Source organism: Nothobranchius furzeri, chromosome 9 (genome assembly GCF_043380555.1).
Source record: "Nothobranchius furzeri strain GRZ-AD chromosome 9, NfurGRZ-RIMD1, whole genome shotgun sequence".
Lineage (NCBI taxonomy): Eukaryota > Metazoa > Chordata > Actinopteri > Cyprinodontiformes > Nothobranchiidae > Nothobranchius > Nothobranchius furzeri.
The window spans coordinates 8509642-8536819 of NC_091749.1; the positions used below are offsets into that span (position 1 = coordinate 8509642).

At 46.8% G+C, this 27178-nt stretch overlaps 1 protein-coding gene across 1 annotated transcript in view; it reads right to left on the reverse strand.

Moving 5' to 3' along the window:
- ccdc102a (coiled-coil domain containing 102A) overlaps window positions 1-27178 on the reverse strand; it is a 76919-nt gene that overhangs the window by 9600 nt on the left and 40141 nt on the right. The window contains exons 8-9 of the mRNA XM_054735287.2: window positions 3016-3186; window positions 605-708 (exon numbers count right to left, since the gene is read on the reverse strand). Of these exons, the coding sequence (XP_054591262.2) occupies window positions 605-708; window positions 3016-3186 (275 nt within the window). The remainder of the gene's footprint in view (window positions 1-604; window positions 709-3015; window positions 3187-27178) is intronic.

Sequence of the window (27178 nt, forward strand, 5' to 3'; positions counted from 1 at the left end):
TATCCCTTTTCCAAAGCCGGGTAATGTCAGAGACCACATGAAACAGCTGGAAAGGGAGACAGGTTAAGCTAAAGACAGAAAAAGCAAAGCGGTGGTAGTTTTTATGTGACGTTCTCAGATGTGGAGTTATCCAAAGCAGCGGTGTAAGCAGAGGGGAGTCATCCAGGAGGGGCAGTGGTCTTAACGGAGGAGTCCAGCTGAATGTCTCAGACAAACAGCATGTCCACCCAAACGTGCACGAAAAAGGCTTTTGACTAGAGGTGGGTAGTGCGTAAAAAGTAGGGACACAAATGATAACCAACAGTTAACGCACCTTGAGAAAATGCTACTTGAGCACTCTGGGTAATGAACTTAATGTTACTCAAGTAGGAGCAGCGATGGGAATAACGGTGTTTAAAACAACAGTGTTCCTAACAAGAGTTAGGTTTTACTTTGACCTTGACGTTCGAGCCAGCGCTTCAGTTCTGGTAGTTGATAGTTTGCAGGGTTGCTATCAAGTATTATGAGTATTTATAACTAAAGTAAAACTAAGGCCGTCCTCCAAGTGTCTCAGGCTCTGATACACAGGAGGGAGAGAGAGGCTGAGTATGCACGTGTGCCTCACCTGGACTGCAGGTGTTCCAGTTGTACTTGCAGGTTCTCACTCTGCTCCACCTGCTCATCTAGAGACCTCTGCAGCTTTCTCGTCTGGTTATGAGACTCGTCCAACTGGTGACAAAGACCAAACATGAAATGTTAATAGATGACGTTTGATGGGATTGTTAAAGTCAGTCCAAGTGCAATAAACCTTCTACAGTCACAAAACTTTCTTAGGCAAGATGCTGAACCCCAAGTTAGGGCAGGGCGATATGACGATTTTAGACCGTTTTACGATCTACACATCTGACGGTCTGTCATTTTTGAGAGACCTTTTTATCACGATTCACAGCTCTGCTGTTGAATTTCTACCTCTGAATGAAAAGGGAACTTACCCCAGGCGAATGACACGCCTTTGTTTGACCCTTAACCAATCAGAGTGAGTCATAGTAATATATTAGTGCCCCGCTTGTTTTCACCTGTGTGTGAGCAAACATGGCTTCGGCCGCGGCTGAGAGCGACAACGAGGTTTTCGTTCCGAAGAGGAACGCCTCGTCCATTATATGGAACTGGTTCGGTTTTTCACCAGATGACAAAGAGCAGCGAAACGTCATTTGCAAAGTTTGCAAGAAGAGCATCAAGGCAAGTGATGGCAACACCACAAACGTGTTTAATCACTTGAAAAGAAAGCATCCCAAACAATACAATGAGAGCCAGCTGGCAGCTAAAGCTAAAAAGCCTGCGGCTGCAGCGGCAGCGCCTAGTGCTTCTTCCAGGCAGCAAACGCTAACATAAACACTCACAAAACTCACTCCCTACGACAGAGACAGCAGACGATGGAACAGCGTGACAGATGCAGTGACGTACCACTTGGTTAAAGATTTGTGTCCCGTGCGAACAGTAGGAGTGGGATTTAAGAAAATGATAATAACATTGGATCCGCGCTACGAGTTTTCCAGCCGCAAGTATTGTTCGAACACCGCCATTCCACGCATGTACGCTGAATGCAAAGTGAGAGTTGCAGAAAATATTCAGAATGCGTCGTTTTTTGCTACCACAAGCGATCTCTGGTCCAGCCGCACATCAGAGCCATATTTGAGCTTAACTATCTACTACATGAGCAACTGGGAGCTACATAGTATTTTAAACAAGTTAACGTTTGCACAATATGTTTGCAATTGACATGTTTGCACTTTAAATATGTTTACGATTTTAATTTATGTTAAGTTACTTGAAAAACGAGAAAAACTGATTTTTGTAATTGTTTCTCTCAGGGCTTTTATCATCTCTGGTGTGAGTTTAAAATATAAGTGTGTTAGCACTGTGCTGATTATTCCTAATATGAATAAATGTTTATTTATTCAATGTTTCTCTTCTTTAATATGCAATTGAAGTTATGCTATTCATGGATAAAAATCGTGATAAAATCGAAATTGTGATAAAATATTGGAAAAATCGTGATATTCTATTTTTGCCATATCGCCCAGCCCTACCCCAAGTTGCCACCCGGCCACCATAAAAATTCCCCTCTGCTTCTTACCAAAGTAAGGATGGGTCAAATGCAGAAAATAACTTTTCCCAAGGGAGTCTGGAGATGGGTCGATAAGTGGACAAGGCAGATAAGTCGAGTCCAAGCTTCTTCAGTAAAGGCTGAACAACCGCATGTTTCCAGTTCCCTGGTACTATTCCAGAGACAATGCTCTGATTAATAGGCAAGAACCCAAGGACCAACTGATGAATAAACTTCTCTTAATAGCTTAGGGGGCATCAAATCCAAGCAGGTTTTAAAGAGTTAACAAAATCCCAAAGGCAGTCCGACGTAAACGGCTCAAACTGACTAAAAGTAGCTGAACAGAAAGAGTCCGACAGGGGACTGGCCTGAGCTCTGATGTTTACTATTTTGTCCACAAAAAAACTCAAAAATGCTTCTCAAGACATCACAGAGGGCTCAATACCCACTGGTTGGTGAATGTTGAGGATATTATTATTACAATAAAAAGCATCCGTGGTCTGTGACGGCGAGAGCACACCCTCCTAGCATCTCTCACAGCCTCCTGAAGGTCACAAAGACAGTCTCTTAACACTTGAAGAGAGCTCAGTTACCTATCCTTCTTCCACATCCTTTCTGCTAGTCGACATTTCCGCCTTAATAAACGTGTATAGTCGTTCAGCCACGGCTCCGATCTGGCCTTGGGCAGCTAGACTTCACTAAAATTAGTGCTATGATTGTGCAAAAGAATGATGCCTGGATAGGATTAAACCTTCACTTTCATTGTTGTTGTGAGGAGAAAAGTCAGAGAGTCATCCTGGTGCAAGAGTTTTATAGTGAACTCCTAACGCCTAAGCCACCATCATACAGATTTTTGCATCCAAACATGCAGCAGTATGCTTATGTGTTACATCACAGCATTCATCTGCAGCAAACAAGCATCTTCCTACCTCATCTTCAGCCTGCCCCAACTCCTTTTTCAGTTCTTCCACTCTGAGACGAAGCTTTTTGACTTCAGCTTCATGGCTCTCCACCCTCCGATTTGCATGGACCAGCTCTGTAGTCTTCTCATGAAACTGCTTCTTTAGCTTCACGTGAACATGGCGAAGATCAGCCAGCTCCTGCAGACAAAGTGGCAACAGAGTTGCTTAAAGTCAAAATGATCCTGACAAATAATCTGGTAACCAGCATATCTGTGTAATAATAAATAATTATTTTTTTATTTAATCCTTATTTATCCAGGTGAGTCGATTGAGAACTCATTCAACGACGACCTGGCCAAGAGGCAGCAACACACACACACACACACACACACACACACACACACACACACACACACACACACACACACACACACACACACACACACACACACACACACACACACACACACACACACACACACACACACAGTTAGCTTTACATCAAAGAACAACAGGTAAGATAAAAATACACGACAATAATAAGATAAAACAGTTCGACATCAAGACAACGGACTGTTCTCATTTACAGTATGTACAAGCAATCAAAATAGACTTAGAGCAGTCTTTAAAGAGCAAGTCACCCCCAAATAAACTTTTTTTTGCTGATAAACTAAATAAGCGAGTGTCTAATCGTGCTGCAGACACGTGTCGTGAATAATTTGACACTTCAGTGCATCTTAGTTAAAATTTTAATATTCTGCCTAAAACTGGCAGTGTTGTGCCATTGTCAGGTAAAAACTCTGCACTGTATTTTAATTTAAATCTGCCACCGCTATTGGCTAAGAGGTATGCTATGATGTCATCTGGTACATTATGATGTCACAATGCTGTTGTGAGCCTGTGTGTGTGTGTATTTGTTAGCAGCTCCGCCCTCTTGGTCTGCCAGGCAACAGCATTTGTTGCATTTTTCAAACATTAAGTGGGAGTGGAGTTAGACTCTGGTAGGGGGTTGACTTGCTCTTTAAGTACTCAGAAGCACATTCATCAGAAACTATTGATCACCATGAATTATTGAAGGTAGATAATGGGATGTAGGTAGTGAGCTTCAGTGATTTTGCAGCTCTTTCCAGTCATTGGAAGCAGCAAACTGGAATGAGGAGCGGCCAAAGGAGGTGCAAGCTTTGGGAATAACCGTAGAGATTAAGTTACTGGAACATAAATGGTGCTGGTTGTTGGAAGTAAATGAGTGAACATATGATGGTGTTCTACTGATGATTGTTGTGTATATGAACTGATACATATGTAACAACCTGCAGGAATGGAGCGATGGCCAGTTAACGAGTGAGTACAGATCACAATGATGAGTAGTGAAAAGGGCACCAGTGATGAAACGATTGCTGAGTGATAAATGACATCGAGTTAATGAAGAAGTTTTTTGGAAGCAGTCCTATAAAATATGTCACCGTAATCTAAGATGGAAAGGATTGCAATTTTGACCAAGGATTGCTTTGCAGAATGAGTAAAGGATGACCTGTTGCTATAGAAACCCCATTCTTGACTTGACTTTAGAAAGTAATGGATTCATGTGAATGTCAAATGAAAGTGTGCCGTCAAGCCAGATACCCAGATACTTAGAAGAACTGACAAGCAGACTTATGGTAGTTTACATTAATCTGCTTCGTCTCCATCTCCACCATAAATCAGAAATGTATGGAGCTGTCGGGGCTGTTGGAAAAATCCCCGAGGGAAGGTTACTGCTGTGTGCTGAGCACTCAGACTGACGTTGCTGCAGGTGAATCACAAGCAGGATGCTCTGTGTAGCAATCTGGAGACTATGACTGGACGATTTTAGGAAAAGATTCAATTGCGATTTTTCTAGGAGAAATTAAGATTTCAGTCCGATTCACAATTTTCTTCAAATCAAGTTTTAAGACATTTACAATATAGTCATAAATCATACCATAAAACAGTAAAAACTACAATTTTCTCCCAGTATTATCTTTTTTCACCTTTTTGACATTTTTAATGTGCTTGTGAGGAAACTTGTGATTTTTATCCAGAGGTGCTTCTCAAAAATATGTTCTCTTTGTCCTCGTGGGCTTCAGATCTGTATCTTTTTAACAGTGAGTTTTTGTGACCTCTGACCTTTACATATGTATTTTTATTGTGAATACAATCTGTTGAAATAATTAGAAAAAAGAAACATCAATGTGATTTTGTCCAAAACATTCTTTACCATTATGTTTACACACCCCCTCTGCTCAAAAAGTAGACCAACAGAATTGTTCAGAAAATTATTTCAGTTCATTATATAATTATTGGGAATTATTATGGAACATCAGAAAACATGACTATAACTCCGAATATAGTAAGGATCTGTAGGGCAGCGGCACACAATAAGACCTGGCCCGCGGGCCGCCTATTTGTGGCCCCTGAACCGTGCACCCCTCTTAAGGTGCAGCTGGTCGTTTCACCACATTAAAAGGAGGCTAACTGTCGTTTGCGTCAGAGCTTCATTTGAGCCTGTCTTATTTTGAAAGGATGCGCTCCAGTAACTTTCTGCTTGGATCCGGCAACTCAATAGTTAAGCTAATATTTTAGCTAACAAGTTTTTACTTTAGCGCCAATGCTGTAAGTACCACACAAGAAAATCAAAGGCAGAAGTGGCCGTGTGCAATTTAGAACTTCCTTGGATTTCCTTTTTAAAACACTTGCTGTGCTTCAGTGAGATTCTGAGGGGTTCCGCTTCAGTTCGGTTCCATGCGCAATCTCTGCACCCAAAAATGTCCCTGCTGCAGAAACTCATAACCTCAGTGAGTACAGCCTGCTGTGTGTGTGTGTGTGTGTGTGTGTTTTCATCAGAACTGAGTTCAATAACTACATCAATCGACCAATGGCCATTAAATTAGGGTGACAATACATCCTCTTTCCACCGGACCTCTTTTCACTCTCTGTCCGGGGTGTCTGGAGCGGTTCCTACATTGATCAACATTTCCGGTTTTTCATCCAGGAGCTAGGATCAAATTATGGGGTACTAGATATCTTTCAGATAGAGGTCCAGTTTCAACCTATATTACAAAATAACGGACTCTTAGCGTAGCAGGGCTTCTTTTGAGTGGAGAGGACGCAGAGCGCTGATTGTTGTTGCGCTCGCTGTGTCCGGTGCATGTTAAAGTTAAAGTCCCATTAGTTGTCACACACACTGATGTGTGTGCGAAATTTGTTCTCCATATTTGACCCATCTCCTGGGGGAGCGGGGAGCTGCAGACAGAGCCGCGCTCGGGAACCATTTGGTGGTTTAACCCCCCAATCCAACCCCCTTAATGCTGAGTGTCAAGCAGGGAGGCATTGGGTCCCATTTTTTCAAGGTCTTTGGTATGACCTGACCAGGAATCGAACCCTGATCTCCCTGTCTCAGGGCGGACACTCTACCACTAGGCCACTGAGCTGGTTACATTCTCAAAGTGGTGCATAAGTTATATACATGTAATATTTATACATTTGATACGTGTCAGATCACTCATCTAAACTCAGTCACACACCCAAGACCGTTTCAAGGCATTTTGGGGGCCAAGGCAATACAGAACACCCCCCACCCCCATCACTGGGCTCCCCCAGAAGCCTTGGTGTGATTCATACTGTTGAGGGTATGCCCTCGTGAGAAATTGCTGCAGTAATTTTCTCCAAAAAGACTGTGCTAAATTGCTCTGAAAAGCAAATAATCACATCAGCGCCAAGAAACTTCATTTCCCATGATGCTTTGCACACGGAAGCATTGTGATGATGTCACCGCCTAATACCAGAAACACGTTCTGCGCTTGTGCGGGAGCCCATGGAGCTTTCCCGCGAACTCAGGCTATAAATCATTGACAAAGACAAAGAACTCTGTTCTTTTGCCCAGGATAACTGGCGGTAAAGGACACGCTCGTCGTACGCTCCGACTAACTTGAGCACGCGGGAAGTCTAAGTGCTCCAGTAGAGCTCCCGGAACCGCTGGAAAGCTAAGCTACAAGCCCATCAGGTCTGTCCAACCGCTCGCTGCGCTAGCTGCTGAAGGGAGAACACAGAACCGGGCTGGGAAATCAACAACTCCATCAAACTCACGGAGAACGCGGAAAACAGCGGGGAAAGCATCAAACCGACGGACGACGCCGAAGTGCGGAGAAACCACGGAGAACCGTCAAATGAAACAGCGGGGGATGCCTTGCTGTTCTGGTGATCAGAAACTCATCTATTTCTCTCTCTCCTTCTTTCCTTCTCCCGTTTCCTCTATAGTCCAGAATAAGCAATAAAACCGCGCTATTGCTTAGAAGTAGCTTCGTGTTTTCCTCTTTCGTTCCCAAATACGTCCGTCGGGTCATTTTGAAAGAATAAACTGCTTATTGATCATTGTATGGTATCTTAAAATGGTTTCTGCTATGGCCAAGTGGTTAAACTAAAAAGATATTAATTCAGGATTAACCTTTTGTGTTGTTTCATGACCATTTTGAAGTGTTTTGAGTGATTTTAAGGTTAAGTTACTTCTGATTCTAAGTGCTTTGGAAGTTAAAGTGCAAGTTGCCACCCACACTTTAGCCAGACAAAGGGGTCAGCCATCTTGTATTCAAGACTCCATTTTGAATCCATACACACGCACACACACACCACTCCTTTGTGAGAACAAAGGACCCCATTCATACATCCTCCATCACACGCAAACACCCATCTTCAATTATATCACATGGTTATTATTCATTTATTCCACTGTTTATTCATTTGACAAATTGTTAATTAAATGTTATAAAATTCAGATTTTTGCCTCCAGTAGATTTGTTGTGTCGAAGCGAAGTCTCTGCTCCAAGGATTATACGAACTTCAAGAAAGACTGATAAGGTTTTGGATTCATTTCCCTTTCTAATTAAAGGGATGGTGCCCCGGAGATATCTAAGAATATCTTAATTAATTAATAAATCAGTAAATATTCCCATATTTACAGAATTTATTGAAGAATCCAAAAGTAAGTTAAAACTTACTAATTATTCGCTCCTAATAACCCCAACATTAATTGGTGCAGCCCGTGTGAGGCGGGATACACAGAGATTTCTATCCGGCACAAACAAACAAATAAATCTTTAGCTTGAATTAAAAAATAATCAGTTGTTCAGCCTTGAACCAGCAACAGAGTGGTGCTGATTTTGCTGAGCAGCAAGCTGCATCGAACTCTCACCAGTAACCCAGTGCTTCTTTAAAGGTGCAACGTGTAAATTAATTCTGGCTAACCTTTTAGGTTAAAATTCAGTTCCTCATTAAAGGTGCAGTATGTAAGTGATTCTGACTAACCCTTTTAGGCTAAAATTAACTGCTAATTTAGCGACTTTAACTCACAATGGCTATTATAACTAACTAAAACCTTCCCTCAAAGACTGATAACACCCTGTTTGCTAATATTCTGAAGGAATAACTAGTACATTTAACACTGCAAGTGTTGTAAGACGTTGCTACGGCAACGCACCAGCTTTTGCTAAAATACTGAAAGGAAAAGTATTTTAGACGTTAGTCACGGCATTCTGTGCAATCTTAAAACGCTAAAACCTGTGCGCACAAAGGTTAATTTAGTGTTTTCTGCTACAAAGCTAGCAGTTGCTGCCAAAAGGTGCAGCTTTGAGCTATCTGCAGAAGCTCTACTAGGCTATTTTTGGTTCGGTTGTTAAAATGGAGGGACAGAGTAGTGAACTGACCAACTCCCAGCAACCAGGTGGCGCTGCGGCCCACGACTATGAACCTGGCCTACTTTCTGGACAAATATTGTCCAAACTGGTCGCGGTTGCTCGAGAACCCGACTACCCTTCTAGGGATTTCACTGAAGAACAGCTTGATGCTGTAATTGATCAAATAAAAAACCCGGATGGTACAGTTCCAATCCAGGTCCCCTTGGCTAAGTTAGCCTTGATCCTCTATCAGAGAGGACTCCAACGTGGTCAGAAGATCATGAACCTCCAGAGTATGCTAGCTGAAAAACAGCGAAATGGAAGGCTGATCGAGGAAGACAACACCAGCACAGATTCTGGGGAAGATGGGGAGAAGACCCCGCCCTCCTCTGCTGATGACAACAGACAGTGGGAAGGGGGGGAACACCGTGACTCTGAGGCTGAGCCGGAGTCTTCTCCCACGCCAGTACGAAAGCAAGCCGGCAGAGCCAACCAGGGTCCGCCCAGGACGATCGCCAAAGAGCAATTGGTTTCCTCCACCCAAGGAAGCGAGGGACAGCCGTCCCGCCGTAAAGGTAGGCCACCTCTTTCCAAGGTACCTGGTAGCCTACCTCCTGATACATCTCCATTCGATAATCGACAGTATGTGGTGTGGGACTCTCTGGATGGACGCACGTCGCAGGGGAGAGATGAAGCTTATCTGTCCCAACCTTCGGCCCCGTTCCCTACACACACTTTAGGGCATTCAGGACCACCTAGGGGCCGAGGGCAGTTCGCCCTCGAACCCCAGGTTGGACCACCACCCTCATCTTCACGGCCTTCTCAATCAGTGAGAAGTCGACCAGCTGAGCGGCACCTCTATTTAAACCGCTCCCCCAGTCCACGAAGGGTGCAAGGTGCCGATTGGGGTTATGCACCCCAACCTGCACCTCAACCATCCACCCATCCTAGCTACTCCGGTATTCGGCACGCCGATAACCAGCTGCATGACAGAGCGTATTACGCAGAAGCCCCAGTTGAAAGACGCAGGCTGCACTACGCAGACGTACCCCGAGAGGAGGACCTCCCAGGACACCCACGTGACGTGCCAGCAGCCCGCCACAACATGCCGGACCCCGATTTGGGCCCCAGGAGTCAACATTGGGAGGCCAGAGCACACCAGCGATATTCAGCGCCCTCTGAGACAGACCGTGGGTCCGAGTCAGAGGATGACGCGCCGTACCGTGAGTCAGGGCTCCGTGTACGTCAAATTGAATCGCTAACTAAATATATAGAACGCTCCGGTGAATCCAACGTCGACGACTATCTCAGGGAGATAGAGCGTTGTCTGCTTGATCTTCCAGCACCCTCTTCAAGGGAAAAGCTCAAGCTAATTTGGAAAACCACATCTAGAACGGTGCACGGTTTCATGGAAACTCTACCATCTGACATTCGAGATCGGTACTCCTCGCTCTGCCGAGCATTGAGGGAGGAATACGCCACGTATGCAGACTCTGCGTCAGCTACAATGGGGGCCTTCTCCATCAAACACGGGAGGAACGAACCCCCCAGAGAGTATTATCGCCGACTCAAAAGTGCTTATTTCCAAGGTCGAAACGGCCCTGGGCTCGAGGAAGACCCTGCCTTCAGATCCCTTTTCATTCACAACCTGCACGAGTGTGTTCGCTCTGAAGTCTCAAGGTATTGTCGGATGAAAAAACTGACAACTCAGGAGATTAGGAGGTACGCTCAACAGGCTTAGGAAGCCGGCGGGAAGCCCCAAAAGCCTGATGCACATCACCGCGTCATGCACCTTGCTCCCGACGCCGAGCCGCGTTTGGAGCTCGAAGGCACAGAAGCTCCACGCACTAAGCCAAAGTCCGCCAAACCTAGACCTGCTAAACCGCGAAAGCAGTCCCAATCTCCTCAACAGGGGAAGGGGGGTGCTGATTGGCCGCCTAGGTCTGGACAATCAGACAGAAAGTGGCCCAACCAAAACCAACGGCAGGCAGGTCGGAACAGTGGAAGGTTTAAGGAGCGCCGCCCACAGGTAGGTCCCGAACGCGAGTCCACAGGTGAGTACTTGACCAAAGCCGACCTCCAGGAAATGTTTCAGCAGTTCCTAGCTAAACAGAAGGAACAGCTGAGATCTGCAGATGAGACCCCTGCACCAAAGTCTTCTTCTAAGAAGCCAGACCCAGAGCCAACGTCCGCATGACTAGGCGTGGCTCAACCCCCCAGCGTGGCCAGGACCTACCTAATCAGCTGGGGGAACACTACTGGTAGATCACAGGAGTCTCCTGAAATCTACCCCCCAGAGAAACCTGATACTAAATTTCTGAAGTTCCTTGGTGACTTAACAAACCATGATCATGCTCGCCGTTTGTACTGTAGCACCAACGTAGGTGGATGCATACAGGTTGATGCTCTGCTGGATACCGGCTCAGAAATCACCCTGATGTGCTCCACACTGTTCCATCGCGTGTCTGACACCATGCGGTCGCTCGGGAAACCAGTCCAGGTAGAACCCTGTGACCTGAAAATCACCAGCTACACCCAGACCCGGGAGTGTATCACTCACCGGGCGTGGCTGGACATCACCTTCCAAGACATGACTCTGGTTCACCCGTTTTATGTCTGCCAGCTAGACACTGAACCACTTCTCATTGGTCAGGACCTGCTTGAACATCTAGCTCCCCTCATCGACTGCCAGAAGGGTCAACTGTGGGCCCAGGTGGACACTCCTAAGCCCTGGAACCCGGATAGCAGCCGACCATCCTCCATTCTTGAAGTCAGCATAAGTGAGCAGCAAAACCCTTGTTCCAAGGTCATGCCCCTCCCTACGGCTCCCACAGACGATGTCCGCCTGCAAAGGCATGAAACCGCTCCTGGAACTCCGCTCTACACACATTCATCTTTTCTCTGCTCGCTGAAGAACGTCAGCCTGCAGCCATATGCACCACACATAGTTGGTGGTCTTACCATCAACTGCACCCACATCTCAGATGCTCGCCTTGCTCTTTGGTCGGAAAAAGTCAGCCATCAGCCAGCAGACGTTTGAACACCTGCGTCAGAAGGACCCCCTGCTGGTCAGTGTGACACGTAGCCACCGGCTCTTGTCAGCTACTTGGCCGCAGAGGCTCCTGAAAGCGCCGGAGGTCTGCTCTCTGACTCTCCAGCTCGGAGCAAGACAGCTCACACATACATTCAGCATTATACCACAGCTTGATCCACCTGCACTCATTGGAGCAGATCTGCTGGTTCGACTAGGTGCCCAGCTGGACACTTGCAATCAAGTCCTTTGGGCCCGGGCCACACCATCCTCTGGGCCTCACTCAGAAGGCCCTGAACACTTGCTGTCCGGTCAGACCATTCCACAGGCCTGCCGTGCAGTGGTTGAGGCCAGCACGGTTCTGCCCCCACTGGTCAAAGGAGTGCCTGTTCGTCTGACTCTGATGAAGCATCAGAAGCTGCCAGGCACACAGGCCTTCTTCCAGCCATCACCACACTTCTTGGAGCTCAACTTAGCCGTCTGTGGCACGCCACTCTTGGAGCTGAACAATCGTTCTGCCTACTTGTAGGTCGAAAATCCGACCCGGAGTCCTATCCACATGCTGGCAGGAAAGCCCTTGGGCATGCTGATAGATAGCTCATTCCATGACTTCGAACTTTCAGTCCCCGTGATTGGACAACTTCCGTTGTTCTTGAACGACAGACAGGTTGGTGCAGACACATTCAGTACTTTCCCCTCACAAATGATTACCATCAAGCGGCATGAAGCCCTTCCTGAGGAACCCATTTGCAGTGCAACCTTAGATACTGACGGCGGTCAGTGTCTAACGGTTTTTGCAATAAATACTCAGCCATCTGGGTCACCGGTTGAAAGCCCGGAACACCAGAGACCCTCCTCCTCTGAACCTTATGCCGGCTTTGAGGCTGAAGTCAGCCAGCAGCTTGACAAAGCGGATGCGCTGGAGTCAGAGGAGCAGAGAGCAGAGCTTAAAAGCCTGTTCTATGAGTTTCAGTCCATCTTATCCAGGGACTCCCTGGACTGTGGACTCACAAATCTGCACACGGTTCGCATCCCAACAAACCCGAATGCCCCTCCTACTTTTGTACGCCAGTACAAGATTCCCCTTGCTGCTTATGAGTCGATCCAGGAGATCCTCGATCAGCTGAAGGAGAAAAACATCATCAGAGAGTGTAACTCAACTTACAACTCTCCCCTCTGGCCGGTTCTGAAACCGACTGGGAAGTGGCGTCTCACCATAGACTATCGTGCACTGAACAAACAAGTACCTCTCTCCAGATGGCCTATGATCCATTTAGATCAAGAGCTAGCCAGAGTCAGAGATGCTCGTTTCTTCTCTACGGTTGACGTAGCCAACGGCTTCTGGACCATGAAGGTTGAGCCGGCGGACCAGTATAAACTGGCTTTCTCCTTTGGAAATCGCCAATATACTTGGAACCGCTGCCCCTTTGGCTACTCTAACTCACCTGCCGAGTTCAACATCTTCCTCCACAAAGCCATGTCAGATGCTGCTTCCAGAGGGAACCTCATATATGTCGATGACATCTTGATGAGGAGTTGAACCTTCGAGGAGCACCTGGCCGAACTCCGTCACGTGCTGCAACAGCTCGCTGACGCCGGAGCTAAATTGACGATTCTCAAGGGACAGTGGTGTCGAACCAAAGTGGAGTATGTTGGACTGCTGGTGGGCCCTAATGGAGTTGAGCCCCAAGCGGGACGCATTAGGGCCATTCAGGACATCAAAGCCCCAGCTAATCTGACTGAACTCAGGAGCTTCCTCGGAGTCTGCAACTACTCCAGGCAGTTCATTGAGGAGTACGCTGAAATAGCGAGTCCCCTCACTGAGCTGCTTCGGAACGACACACCTTTCGTGTGGGACAGACCCCAAGAACTCTCCTTCCAGTTTCTAAAACAGAAGTTGGCGTCCGCACTAGGGTTGTCACGGTAACCGGTATAGCGGTAAACCCCGGTAAAAAAGTTGACAATAAAAATAACCGTCCAGTTTTTAAAAAACTAAATTATCTCGGTGGGTTTACCGTGGCCGCGGTTTCAGCGCGGTGACCCTTACCAGCCACCGTCGCTTCAGCTGAAGTTCCCGCGGCGCGCACACGCACTTTTTAGTTTGCAACGGCACCAAAACTTTGAAGCTGAAATAATGGCCGAAGGAGGAGACGGCAGCGCCCAGGACATCCATCAGCCCTCAAAGAAGACTAAATCGGAAGTATGGGCATATTTTGGATTTCTGAAAAATGCTGAGGGACAGTTAATAGAAGACTGCTATCCCGTTTGCAGAACGTGCAGGAAACAAGTGTCTGCAAAAGGCAGCAACACTTCGAATCTAATGGCTCATCTGAGTGACGATCACCCACGTCTCTACAGCCAGTGCAAGGTAAGTCAACATGAGCATTTTAGCTTAAATGCATGACGCGAGGACTTTTGGTTGAGGGAGAATGCAACGAGTCACTATATACTGCAGCCGCAGCGTCCTCTGCCAGCAGTTAAACCGTGTCACGGACACCCTGTTGCTGGATGAAGCATCTTATTTGTTGATGATGAAGAGAAATATACAATTAGTTCCTTGTCATTGATTTGTTTACTTATTCAATGCCATTTATACTTGAACATTTGGATTTGATTACATAGTGTAGTAGTTATTTTAGTAATTTGTTTAAAGTGGCTATTTATTTTAAATACATATTTTTTTAAGGTTGACTTGTACAGCGCTCAAGTCAAGTGTGGACTGGAGTTTTAGATTTTCATGTTGATAATGAAGAAAACAAGTATATGAGAAAACAAGTGGTGTTTCTTTGATTTGTTTACATATTGTTTATGTTTTGAATGTTTGGATTTGTATAATTTAAACCTGCACTGACTAATGTAACATGTTCCAGAAAAAGAAGCTATTTGTTCCTTTACTTGTGAAAAGTTGCACTTTTGCTAAGGCTTTGTGTTATTTTAGGTTTAATAAACACTGTTAAACCTTTTCAGAACTATTTCAGTTTGTGTAGAACAGGACTATCAATGCTTTCTGAACATATGCAACACCGTTTAAAAAATACCGCGATAATACCAAAAACCGTGATAATTTTGGTCACAATAACCGTGAGGTTAAATTTTCATACCGTGACAACCCTAGTCCGCACCCTGTCTGGCTTACCCAGACAAGGATAAAGAGTTCTACATAGAGGCTACTTTCTCCTCTCACTGCCTGAGCGCTGCTTTGAAGCAGAAACACGATCAGGACATGAGAGTTGTGGCATACGCCAGCAAGCCTCTGAGCAAGGTGGAACTCGAGTTCTCAGACTGCGAGAGAGCTCTCCCCTCTACTGTCTGGGCCGTCGAAGACTTTCGTAGTTACATCGGTGGACAGAAAGTGATCATTGAAACGTGTCATCAGCCTGTCACCTTCCTAAACAGCCAGCGTCTGCGCGAAGGAAGAGTGTCAAACAGCCCAATTGCGACGTGGATGATGGTGCTCCAAGGATACAACATTGAGGTCAAGTATGGTCAGAACACCAAGCTAGCGCTAGGACAAGGGCTAGCAGGCTGCCAGCACTGTGAGTCTGACTCCGTCATGGTCCCCCTGGACACACCTGCCGCAGTCTACCCAACCGCATCCAATCATTGCTACTTTGATGAGAATGTTTGCCAAGGGCTTCCGAAAGTTTACACTGACGGATGCGCCTACCTTCACGAAGGCCAGCTCCGTGCTGGGGTTGGAGTCGTTTGGGTGGACTGTGACACTAAGCAACAAAATCACTACCGGTTGGGCCAAAAGTCTAGTCAGTACGCCGAAATTGCTGCAGTGTTGATAACCCTCCAGCAGGCGGCAGCCTTGGACATCACTCAAATCGTCCTTTGCTCTGATTCAAACTACGCTAGACACAGCTTCATTTCTCACTTCCCCATGTGGAGGGAGAACCACATGAAAAACGCCAGGAACAGAGACGTGAAACACTCGGAGTTATTCCTAGGCGTGTGATCTGCTCACCACCGAGAAAGGCATAATGGTCTACTGGAAAAAGGTCCAAGGTCACTCCAGGACCCTAGGTCCGGAGAAAGATGGTAATGACGAAGCTGACCGCCTTGCTAAGCTCGGTGCTGACCAGGGAACCTGCTGGGAATTCAAAGACGAGTGGCTTCCACCCAAGGCTGTTCACGAGGTCTGCGCGATTACTCGTCGCCATGCTAAACAGGCAGACGAACCTCAGAACGTTGGGGTACCCGTGTTTCTAGGCAGACAACCACAGGACGCGGACCTAATCACCATGCAGGATCAAGATCCTGACCTGAAGCTCATCCGCGAGCTTCTCCAAAAGGGCCCGATGTCTAAACAACCATCACCACCTACTGGCGCAAGCGTCAACTCGCACACCTGAAACTACAAAACGATTTGTTAGTTTACATGCGTGACGATCACAGCCCGCCACGCTGGGTTGTTCCACTCGACCACAGAGGAGTGATGCTTGCCTACGCCCACGACACTCCGGTTGGAGGTCACCGCGGAGCAAAAGCTACCCTCGCGTCACTGACAGAAGTAGCATATTGGCCGTCGATGTCCAAGGACGTACACAGCTATGTCCAAGGCTGCCTCATCTGTGCCCAGTTTCAACCCTCCCAGCCGCTTGCTAGAGCACCACTGCAACGCAGGGGAATAACCTTCCCTTGGTCCCACCTGCAGATTGACTGGGTTGGACCGGTTCCCAAATCGGCAAGGGGAAACAAATATATGCTAACTGTAACTTGCAGTTTCACAAAGTGGGTGGAATGCCTTCCAGCGCCAAACGATACAGCCGTCACAACCGCTGTACTGCTGATTAACCACGTTTTCAGTCGATGGGGACTTCCACTCTGCATTGATTCTGACCGGGGAACTCATTTCACATCCAGTGTAATGACGTCCCTGTTTGAACTTCTGGGAGTGGAAGTGAGATTCCACCTCCCCTATCACCCACAGTCATCCTGACAGGTCGAACGGATGAACCGCACGGTCGTCTCCATGCTCAAAAAGTATGTCTGCTCCACTGGGAAGGACTGGGACGTTAAGCTCCCTCTGGTCCTGATGGCGATGCGGTCCACTCCCCAGCGATCCACAGGGGTTACGCCCTTTGAGCTGATGACCGGCAGACTCATGACTCTACCACTGCACCTCCTGTATCACCCAGAGGATGTCAGTGTTGCCACTGCCTATACCGCTCATCAGTATGTGGCAGACTTGAAAACACACCTCAGAGCTACGTTCGCGCACGCTCAGAAGAAACTGGAGACCAACGTAGAAGGCGCTAAAGCCTACTACGACCAAAAGACAACCAGCCGCGAATACGAGGTGGGTGACAAAGTATTCTACTTTCGGTTCGCCCAAAGCTAAGAAGTTCCTGTCCTGCTGGTCAGGACCATTTGAGATCGTGGCAAAACTCTCTCCAGTTGCATACAAGTTACGCATCACCAAAGCGAGACAGGAGCCTGTCTACAAATGGGTGCATGCAAACCAAATCAAACCCTACGTCAAACCATCCCCGCGGGTACAGAGACCAGACTCCCCGCAGGAGGTAGACGTAGTCTCCACATAGTTCTATGCATGGAAATGGAAAGGGGGGAAAGTGCACGTTTAACCCACTAACATGTACTAACCGACAAAGAACAAGGCCCCCACCGTCCCTTTCACTAACCAAGAGAAACTCCTCCTCCTAGACCGCTAACAGGATGTACCTACTAAAACCTTACAGGGTACTCTTGTACCTGTCAACCTACACTGTGCTCTGGTTAATGAATCTCTACATGCAATCAAGACTTTGTCTGAAACCATACATCAGGATATTGTGTACACACGAGTGGTGAGAGATTTGATGCAGGACCTGCTCAGGAAAGTAAGTTCCACGCTGGACAGCTTGGTTGAAAGTCGTATTTCCCCGTACTTGGTACCACTGGAACTGCTCAAAGTTAGCTTGACAGCTGCTACCCCTCTACTGTGCACCTTTCACAAATCCACCTAGCGTACAGCCTAGGCAGTGCAATTCCCATTCACGTTGATGCAAAAAAAAAATTAGAACTCGGTTTCCTGTTAAACGTTCCCATAATTGAGACACCTCACATCTATAGGCTTAAGTCTATGCTAAACTTTGGTATTTGAAAGGACGGTAGGCATTTCCACCTTGAACTAGATACCTGGCACTCCATCATCTCAACCTCGAACAGCATGACTCAGAGATTGAGATCATGGACGCTTTCCAGGGTTATAACTTTGCCTTCGATTTAGAAATTGACCAACAATTACTGATTGAAGGAACCAAACTTGCTAAGTTCACACAAACCCCGCGTGAACTTACTTTGATGCCCATGAATAGACACCCGAGACGCTACATTGACACAGATTATACCACCTTAATCTGCACATTGGTTGCCCTGGGGATGGGATGGCTCATCACGGCCGTTATGGCTTATTCCGCCTACAGGCGTGTTAAGAAACTCCAAGATACGATGCACTTGCTCACCTACGGTGTGCCTCGTAACCGCGTTCGGGGAGACTCCAAGCGTGAATGTCCCACACCTGTCTAAAGGGGGTGAGCAACATTTTCTTTGTTATTCTGTAACCCTAAGAGTAGTTCTCACTTTAGTCTACCTCACATATTTATCTGAGTGTTGCAGTATGTCATATTCTTTATAAGCTACACACTGAATGTATGACCTAAGAATGTATTTTATGAGACCTCAAGGTTGCTATGAATTTTCTTGGATGTTACGATATATATACTTTTTGGGGTTTTCTGTATTTTTGTTTCTTACTTGGTCACATATTAACTAGTGGTTATGTGCCGGCCCAGCTCAGTCTGTCAATGACTCTGTCTGCCGCACCAGCACATTGTAGTACCTCTTAGTTTTATGGTCCTTGTTTTAGCCCAAAGACTGTCCTGATCCACCCTTTGGACCAAAAAGGGGGGAATCTTGGGACCACATAGGTCATTGCCCGTTTGCGAACTATGGACCTCGTACATCACCGCATGCTCCATAAACTGAACTGTATGGCCGGCGGTGAGATGCCTTTGTGTCCCCTCGTGGAGTTAACCGCCCACCGACCTTCCTCCTTCTACACTACTACCTCTCGCATGGACGACATCATCATTGCGTACCACCTGCGTGAGTGGCTTCTTCTCGTTATGCGCGTTGGGGACTATCCCGTTTCCTATCCTCTTTTGTTTTGTGCCTGACCAGGATCCAAGACAAAGACAAAGACCAAAGGCACCAGGATCCAAGACAAAGACCAAAGACAAAGGCGTCCAAGGAGACCAACGTCCTAAGGGACAAACCCACATGTGCTTCCGACAATCAAGTCGACCGACAACCAAGGAGACCTACGTTCATGAGGGACAAAACCATCTGTGCTTCAGACGATCGAGCTTTGGGCGCGATCCCCGAAACCAAAAGGGGGAATGTTGAGGGTATGCCCTCGTGAGAAATTGCTGCAGTAATTTTCTCCAAAAAGACTGTGCTAAATTGCTCTGAAAAGCAAATAATCACATCAGCGCCAAGAAACTTCATTTCCCATGATGCTTTGCACACAGAAGCATTGTGATGATGTCACCGCCTAATACCAGAAACACGTTCTGCGCATGTGCGGGAGCCCATGGAGCTTTCCCGCGAACTCAGGCTATAAATCATTAACAAAGACAAAGAACTCCGTTCTTTTGCCCAGGATAACTGGCGGTAAAGGACACGCTCGTCGTACGCTCCGACTAACTTGAGCACGCGGGAAGTCTAAGTGCTCCAGTAGAGCTCCCGGAACCGCTGGAAAGCTAAGTTACAAGCCCATCAGGCCTGTCCAACCGCTCGCTGCGCTAGCTGCTGAAGGGAGAACACAGAACCGGGCTGGGAAATCAACAACTCCATCAAACTCACGGAGAACGCGGAAAACAGCGGGGAAAGCATCAAACCGACGGACGACGCCGAAGTGTGGAGAAACCACGGAGAACCGTCAAATCAAACAGCGGGGGACGCCTTGCTGTTCTGGTGATCAGAAACTCATCTATTTCTCTCTCTCCTTCTTTCCTTCTCCTGTTTCCTCTATAGTCCAGAATAAGCAATAAAACCGCGCTATTGCTTAAAAGTAGCTTCGTGTTTTCCTTTTTCGTTCCCAAATACGGCCGTCGGGTCATTTTGAAAGAATAAACTGCTTATTGATCATTGTTTGGTATCTTAAAATGGTTTCTGCTATGGCCAAGCGGTTAAACTAAAAAGATATTAATTCAGGATTAACCTTTTGTGTTGTTTCATGACCATTTTGAAGTGTTTTGAGTGATTTTAAGGTTAAGTTACTTCTGATTCTAAGTGCTTTGGAAGTTAAAGTGCAAGTTGCCACCCACACTTTAGCCAGACAAAGGGGTCAGCCATCTTGTATTCAAGACTCCATTTTGAATCCATACACACGCACACACACACCACTCCTTTGTGAGAACAAAGGACCCCATTCATACATCCTCCATCACACGCAAACACCCATCTTCAATTATATCACATGGTTATTATTCATTTATTCCACTGTTTATTCATTTGACAAATTGTTAATTAAATGTTATAAAATTCAGATTTTTGCCTCCAGTAGATTTGTTGTGTCGAAGCGAAGTCTCTGCTCCAAGGATTATACGAACTTCAAGAAAGACTGATAAGGTTTTGGATTCATTTCCCTTTCTAATTAAAGGGATGGTGCCCCGGAGATATCTAAGAATATCTTAATTAATTAATAAATCAGTAAATATTCCCATATTTACAGAATTTATTGAAGAATCCAAAAGTAAGTTAAAACTTACTAATTATTCGCTCATAATAACCCCAACAATACCCTGTCCAGGGGTAATAAGTATCCAGTGTTTGCAAAAACACCTCAGCCATCACTGACATGCTCTAATATTGTCAGAAAAACTAAATTGTCAGACACGCTGTCTCATCAGCTGCTTTTCTAAACTCGCATACATCTGTCAGTAACAAAACCAGGTGAAAGCCACTATTTGTGGATTCTCTGAAAGTTTCTATGGAGTCCATGACAAGATTTTATTTCATTGGTCCTATGGTCTAATCTCACAGCTGAAACAAGCATCCTTAATTAACTGTGCGCATAAAGCTTTAGCAATGCTGGAAACACAAGGTATAATAATTTCTTACTAATAAAACGTAGTTGCAGCAGAAAAATGAAAATTTGAAATAAATATGCAAAATATTCACATATGAATAGTTTTAGAGCCTTTTTGTTGGCAGAATCTAATATTAACACTATGGGTCCCAACATGGTTTGTGTGGCGTTGCTATAGGGTGACATCATCGGTAGGCACAGATCCGTCCGTCCATCCGTCCTCCCTCCCTCTATCCATCCATCCATCCATCCATCCATCCATCCATTTTCTTCCGCTTATCCAGAGTCAGGTCGCGGGGGCAGCAGCCTAAGTCGAGAAGCCCAGACTTTCCTCTCCCCAGCCACTTGGGCCAGCTCCTCCGGGGGAATCCCAAGGCGTCCCCTGGCCAGGTGAGAGACATAGTCCCTCCAATGTGTCCTGGGTCTTCCTTTAGGTCTCCTCCTGGTTGGACGTGCCTGGAAAACCTCACCAGGGAGGCGTCCAGGAGGTATCCTGACCAGATGCCCGAGCCACCTCAACTGGCTTCTCTCGATGTGGAGGAGCAGCGGGTCTACTCCAAAACCCTCCTGGATGACCGAGCTTCTCACCCTATCTCTAAGGGAGAGCCCAGCCACTCTGCAGAGAAAATTCATTTTGGCCGCTTGTATCCGTGATCTCATTCTTTCAGTCACTACCCAAAGCTCATGACCATAGGTGAGGGTAGGAATGTAGATTGGTAAATTGAGAGCTTCGCCTTCTGACTCAGCTCTCCCTCCACCACAACAGATCGGTACAATGCCCACATCACTGCAGATGCAGCACTAATCTGCCTATCGATCTCAAGCTCCAGATTTCCCTCACTCGTGAACAAGACCCGGAGATACTTAAACTCCTCCACTTGGGGCAGGACCTCATCCCTGACCTGGAGAAGGCATTCTACCCTTTCCGAATCAAGACCATGGTCTCAGATTTAGAGGAGCTTATTCTCATCCCCGTCCACTTTTTTGTAAATGGAAAAAGGGTCATCGAACATTAAGTAATATAATTCCTCAAATAAAGGCTGTTTTAAACACCCCCATCTTGAGTGGCTTCCTAAATGTACATGACACCGCTGTTGTGCTCTTTGCAACTTTCAGCCCCAGCTCTGTTAGCACAGCACTGATGAAAAGGGACTTGGGCTCTGAACCTTCCCCGTGCTGAGCAGTCATCAGACCCACAGACCAGCTGATCAAGAGGCAGAGAAAAAGGATAAATCTTCAACCATATTTTAATATCATCAACAATAAAATGCTCCAATTTTTATCTGCAGTCATTTGCTAGTTAGGCTTAACTTGTATAAGCAAATGATGGAAACTTATTCATGAAACTATGACGACCCCTCCACCCGTGAGAGTAAAACTGTAATGACCCCTCCACCTGTGAGAGTAAAATTGTAACGATCCCTCCACCCGTGAGAGTAAAACTGTTACGACTCCTCCACCAGTGAGAGTAAAACTGTTACGACCCCTCCACCAGTGAGAGTAAAACTGTTACGACCCCTCCACCAGTGAGAGTAAAACTGTTACGACCCCTCCACCTGTGAGAGTAAAACTGTAATGACCCCTCCACCTGTGAGAGTAAAATTGTAACGATCCCTCCACCCGTGAGAGTAAAACTGTTACGACTCCTCCACCAGTGAGAGTAAAACTGTTACGACCCCTCCACCAGTGAGAGTAAAACTGTTACGACCCCTCCACCAGTGAGAGTAAAACTGTTACGACCCCTCCACCTGTGAGAGTAAAACTGTAACGACCCCTCCACCTGTGAGAGTAAAATTGTAACGATCCCTCCACCCGTGAGAGTAAAACTGTTACGACCCCTCCACCTGTGAGAGTAAAACTGTAATGACCCCTCCACCTGTGAGAGTAAAACTGTTACGACTCCTCCACCAGTGAGAGTAAAACTGTAATGACCCCTCCACCTGTGAGAGTAAAACTGTTACGACCCCTCCACCAGTGAGAGTAAAACTGTAATGACCCCTCCACCTGTGAGAGTAAAACTGTAACGACCCCTCCACCCGTGAGAGTAAAACTGTTACGACCCCTCCACCCGTGAGAGTAAAACTGTTACGACCCCTCCACCTGTGAGAGTAAAACTGTAATGACCCCTCCACCTGTGAGAGTAAAACTGTTACGACTCCTCCACCAGTGAGAGTAAAACTGTAATGACCCCTCCACCTGTGAGAGTAAAACTGTTACGACCCCTCCACCAGTGAGAGTAAAACTGTAATGACCCCTCCACCTGTGAGAGTAAAACTGTAACGACCCCTCCACCCGTGAGAGTAAAACTGTTACGACCCCTCCACCCGTGAGAGTAAAACTGTTACGACCCCTCCACCCGTGAGAGTAAAACTGTTACGACCCCTCCACCCGTGAGAGTAAAACTGTTACGACCCCTCCACCCGTGAGTGTAAAACAGTTATGACCCCTCCACCCGTGAGAGTAAAACTATTACGACCCCTCCACCCGTGAGAGTAAAACTGTTACGACCCCTCCACCCGTGAGAGTAAAACTGTTACGACCCCTCCACCCGTGAGAGAAAAGGTTGGTTTATGCTTGACGCGTCCGCGAGGTCCGCACGGCTCCGCGCGGAAAAGTTGCGTCATTTTGCGTCATTTTAACAACCACGCCCCTCCACCGCGTCTCCGCACGGCCCAAGATTTCCGCAACGCGCACCTCGGAAAATTTCTAACCACGCGGACGGTCGGACGCGGAAAAACATGGCGGACCGGCAAGGCAGAGGTTCGTAAATACAGACATTTGTAGGATTCAGCTCTCAGAGATCACCGTGATCAACATGTTGTTAATAATTCTTGGAGAGAAATAGCTCGCACTGTCGGAAAAGACGAGAACGCTTTTAAAAATGCTGAAATACCATGTTGTAAACAGTAATTTCTACTTCTACTATGGTGCAGTGTTGGATGCATGCTGTAGAGCTCCATGCTGCCCCGTTCAGTTTGGGAGAATATTGGCTCACCGCAGAGACGAGCCGCATGAACCATAAACGCTGCGAGTTGTGAAGCGCGTTCCAGCCGCGAGCCGCATCACAGCGCGGAAAGTGAATGCGTCAAGCATAAACCAAGCTTAAAACTGTTACGACCCCTCCACCCGTGAGAGTAAAACTGTTACGACCCCTCCACTCGTGAGAGTAAAACTGTTACGACCCCTCCACCCGTGAGAGTAAAACTATACAACCCCTCGACCCCTCCACCCATGAGAGTAAAACTGTTACGACCCCTCCACCCGTGAGAGTAAAACTGTTACGACCCCTCCACTCGTGAGAGTAAAACTGTTACGACCCCTCCACTCGTGAGAGTAAAACTATTACAACCCCTCGACCCCTCCACCCATGAGAGTAAAACTGTTACGACCCCTCCACTCGTGAGAGTAAAACTGTTACGACCCCTCCACTCGTGAGAGTAAAACTGTTACGACCCCTCCACCCGTGAGAGTAAAACTGTTACGACCCCTCCACCCGTGAGAGTAAAACTATTACAACCCCTCGACCCCTCCACCCATGAGAGTAAAACTGTTACGACCCCTCCACTCGTGAGAGTAAAACTGTTACGACCCCTCCACTCGTGAGAGTAAAACTGTTACGACTCCTCCACCCGTGAGAGTAAAACTATTACAACCCCTCGACCCCTCCACCCATGAGAGTAAAACTGTTACGACCCCTCCACCCGTGAGAGTAAAACTGTTACGACCCCTCCACTCGTGAGAGTAAAACTGTTACGACCCCTCCACTCGTGAGAGTAAAACTATTACAACCCCTCGACCCCTCCACCCATGAGAGTAAAACTGTTACGACCCCTCCACTCGTGAGAGTAAAACTGTTACGACCCCTCCACTCGTGAGAGTAAAACTGTTACGACCCCTCCACCCGTGAGAGTAAAACTGTTACGACCCCTCCACCCGTGAGAGTAAAACTATTACAACCCCTCGACCCCTCCACCCATGAGAGTAAAACTGTTACGACCCCTCCACTCGTGAGAGTAAAACTGTTACGACCCCTCCACCCGTGAGAGTAAAACTATTACAACCCCTCGACCCCTCCACCCATGAGAGTAAAACTGTTACGACCCCTCCACCCGTGAGAGTAAAACTGTTACGACCCCTCCACCCGTGAGACCTGTGAGAGTAAAACTGTTACGACCCCTCCACCCGTGAGAGTAAAACTGTTACGACCCCTCCACTCGTGAGAGTAAAACTGTTACGACCCCTCCACTCGTGAGAGTAAAACTATTACAACCCCTCGACCCCTCCACCCATGAGAGTAAAACTGTTACGACCCCTCCACCTGTGAGAGTAAAACTGTAATGACCCCTCCACCTGTGAGAGTAAAACTGTTACGACCCCTCGACCCGTGAGAGTAAAACTGTTACGACCCCTCCACTCGTGAGAGTAAAACTATTACAACCCCTCGACCCGTGAGAGTAAAACTGTTACGACCCCTCCACCCATGAGAGTAAAACTGTTACGACCCCTCCACTCGTGAGAGTAAAACTGTTACGACCCCTCCACTCGTGAGAGTAAAACTGTTACGACCCCTCCACCCGTGAGAGTAAAACTGTTACGACCCCTCCACCCGTGAGAGTAAAACTATTACAACCCCTCGACCCCTCCACCCATGAGAGTAAAACTGTTACGACCCCTCCACTCGTGAGAGTAAAACTGTTACGACCCCTCCACCCGTGAGAGTAAAACTATTACAACCCCTCGACCCCTCCACCCATGAGAGTAAAACTGTTACGACCCCTCCACCCGTGAGAGTAAAACTGTTACGACCCCTCCACCCGTGAGACCTGTGAGAGTAAAACTGTTACGACCCCTCCACCCGTGAGAGTAAAACTGTTACGACCCCTCCACTCGTGAGAGTAAAACTGTTACGACCCCTCCACTCGTGAGAGTAAAACTATTACAACCCCTCGACCCCTCCACCCATGAGAGTAAAACTGTTACGACCCCTCCACCTGTGAGAGTAAAACTGTAATGACCCCTCCACCTGTGAGAGTAAAACTGTTACGACCCCTCGACCCGTGAGAGTAAAACTGTTACGACCCCTCCACTCGTGAGAGTAAAACTATTACAACCCCTCGACCCGTGAGAGTAAAACTGTTACGACCCCTCCACCCATGAGAGTAAAACTGTTACGACCCCTCCACCCGTGAGACCTGTGAGAGTAAAACTGTTACAACCCCTCCACCCGTGAGAGTAAAACTGTTACGACCCCTCCACCCGTGAGAGTAAAACTGTTACGACCCCTCCACCCGTGAGACCTGTGAGAGTAAAACTGTAATGACCCCTCCACCTGTGAGAGTAAAACTGTAAGGCTTGTTTTGGGCACTAAGAGTTTTTCTGATTGCTGCACAGTGTAACGTCACGAAATGGCCTGATTTTGAGATCCCACAGGTCAAATGCACAGCCAGGTCAACTTACCCTGGCTATGACACATCCTACAATCTGTTCCCCTCACAGGAGACTCGAAGTCTGCATGTACCCCTGGACTGCAGAGATAATAAATGATAAACAAAAAAAATTTTCTCCTCCAAGGTCCATCACAGAGGAACTATTTAAAATAAACTCCTTTATTCCCAGATGAAGAAGAGAAGAAGATTTTATAATTAAAAATAATCATTGAATGAACTTTTGTTATTGCTAATTATAAATAATCATTAATCTGTGCTCAATGATTGTTTTAGTATGTTTACTTGACGAGGTCATAACATTTGCACTCACAAGTAAAGTTGAGTTAACGCATGACACATAAGTTAACCTTTTGCCCACATTCAGAGTCTCCATCACAGAGGGTGTGTTCAGAGATGCTTGGTAACATCTCTTAAACTTGTCAGCCCCTGACTGGCTGGCCAAACCATAATATCAATTCTTTAAAACCAGATGGCTTTGGGTAATTAGTCAGTTCTAGAGCGAGCTTCAGGCCGGCTATCTTTAGCACCTCTTTAACTAGAAAGATTTTGACATGTCGTCAAAACCTTTAACCTTTTTTGCACCTGCGAAGCTGAAACAACAAGATAGTTTCCTGCAGAACAAAGCTGACTCAAAACTCCTTCAGAGTTCTTTTTAAGACGCTTGGTTTCATCAATCGTTGTGACCTGGGGAGACATCCCAGGACTGATTTGGGCACATCGAGGTTTATCTACGAGCCAGGTGCAGTGGGGTCGTCAGTCCCGGGACATCTCGGATCCAACGGGGGTCTTCCAGAACGGGTGAGGTAGACACAGCGAGATAGCGTCTGAATGTGGTTCTGATAATAACATCTTTCTAGCTTATTTGCAAACCAAATTCTCTCCATCCAGAACTCAGCTTTCTAATGATTCTGACTCTGAATACATT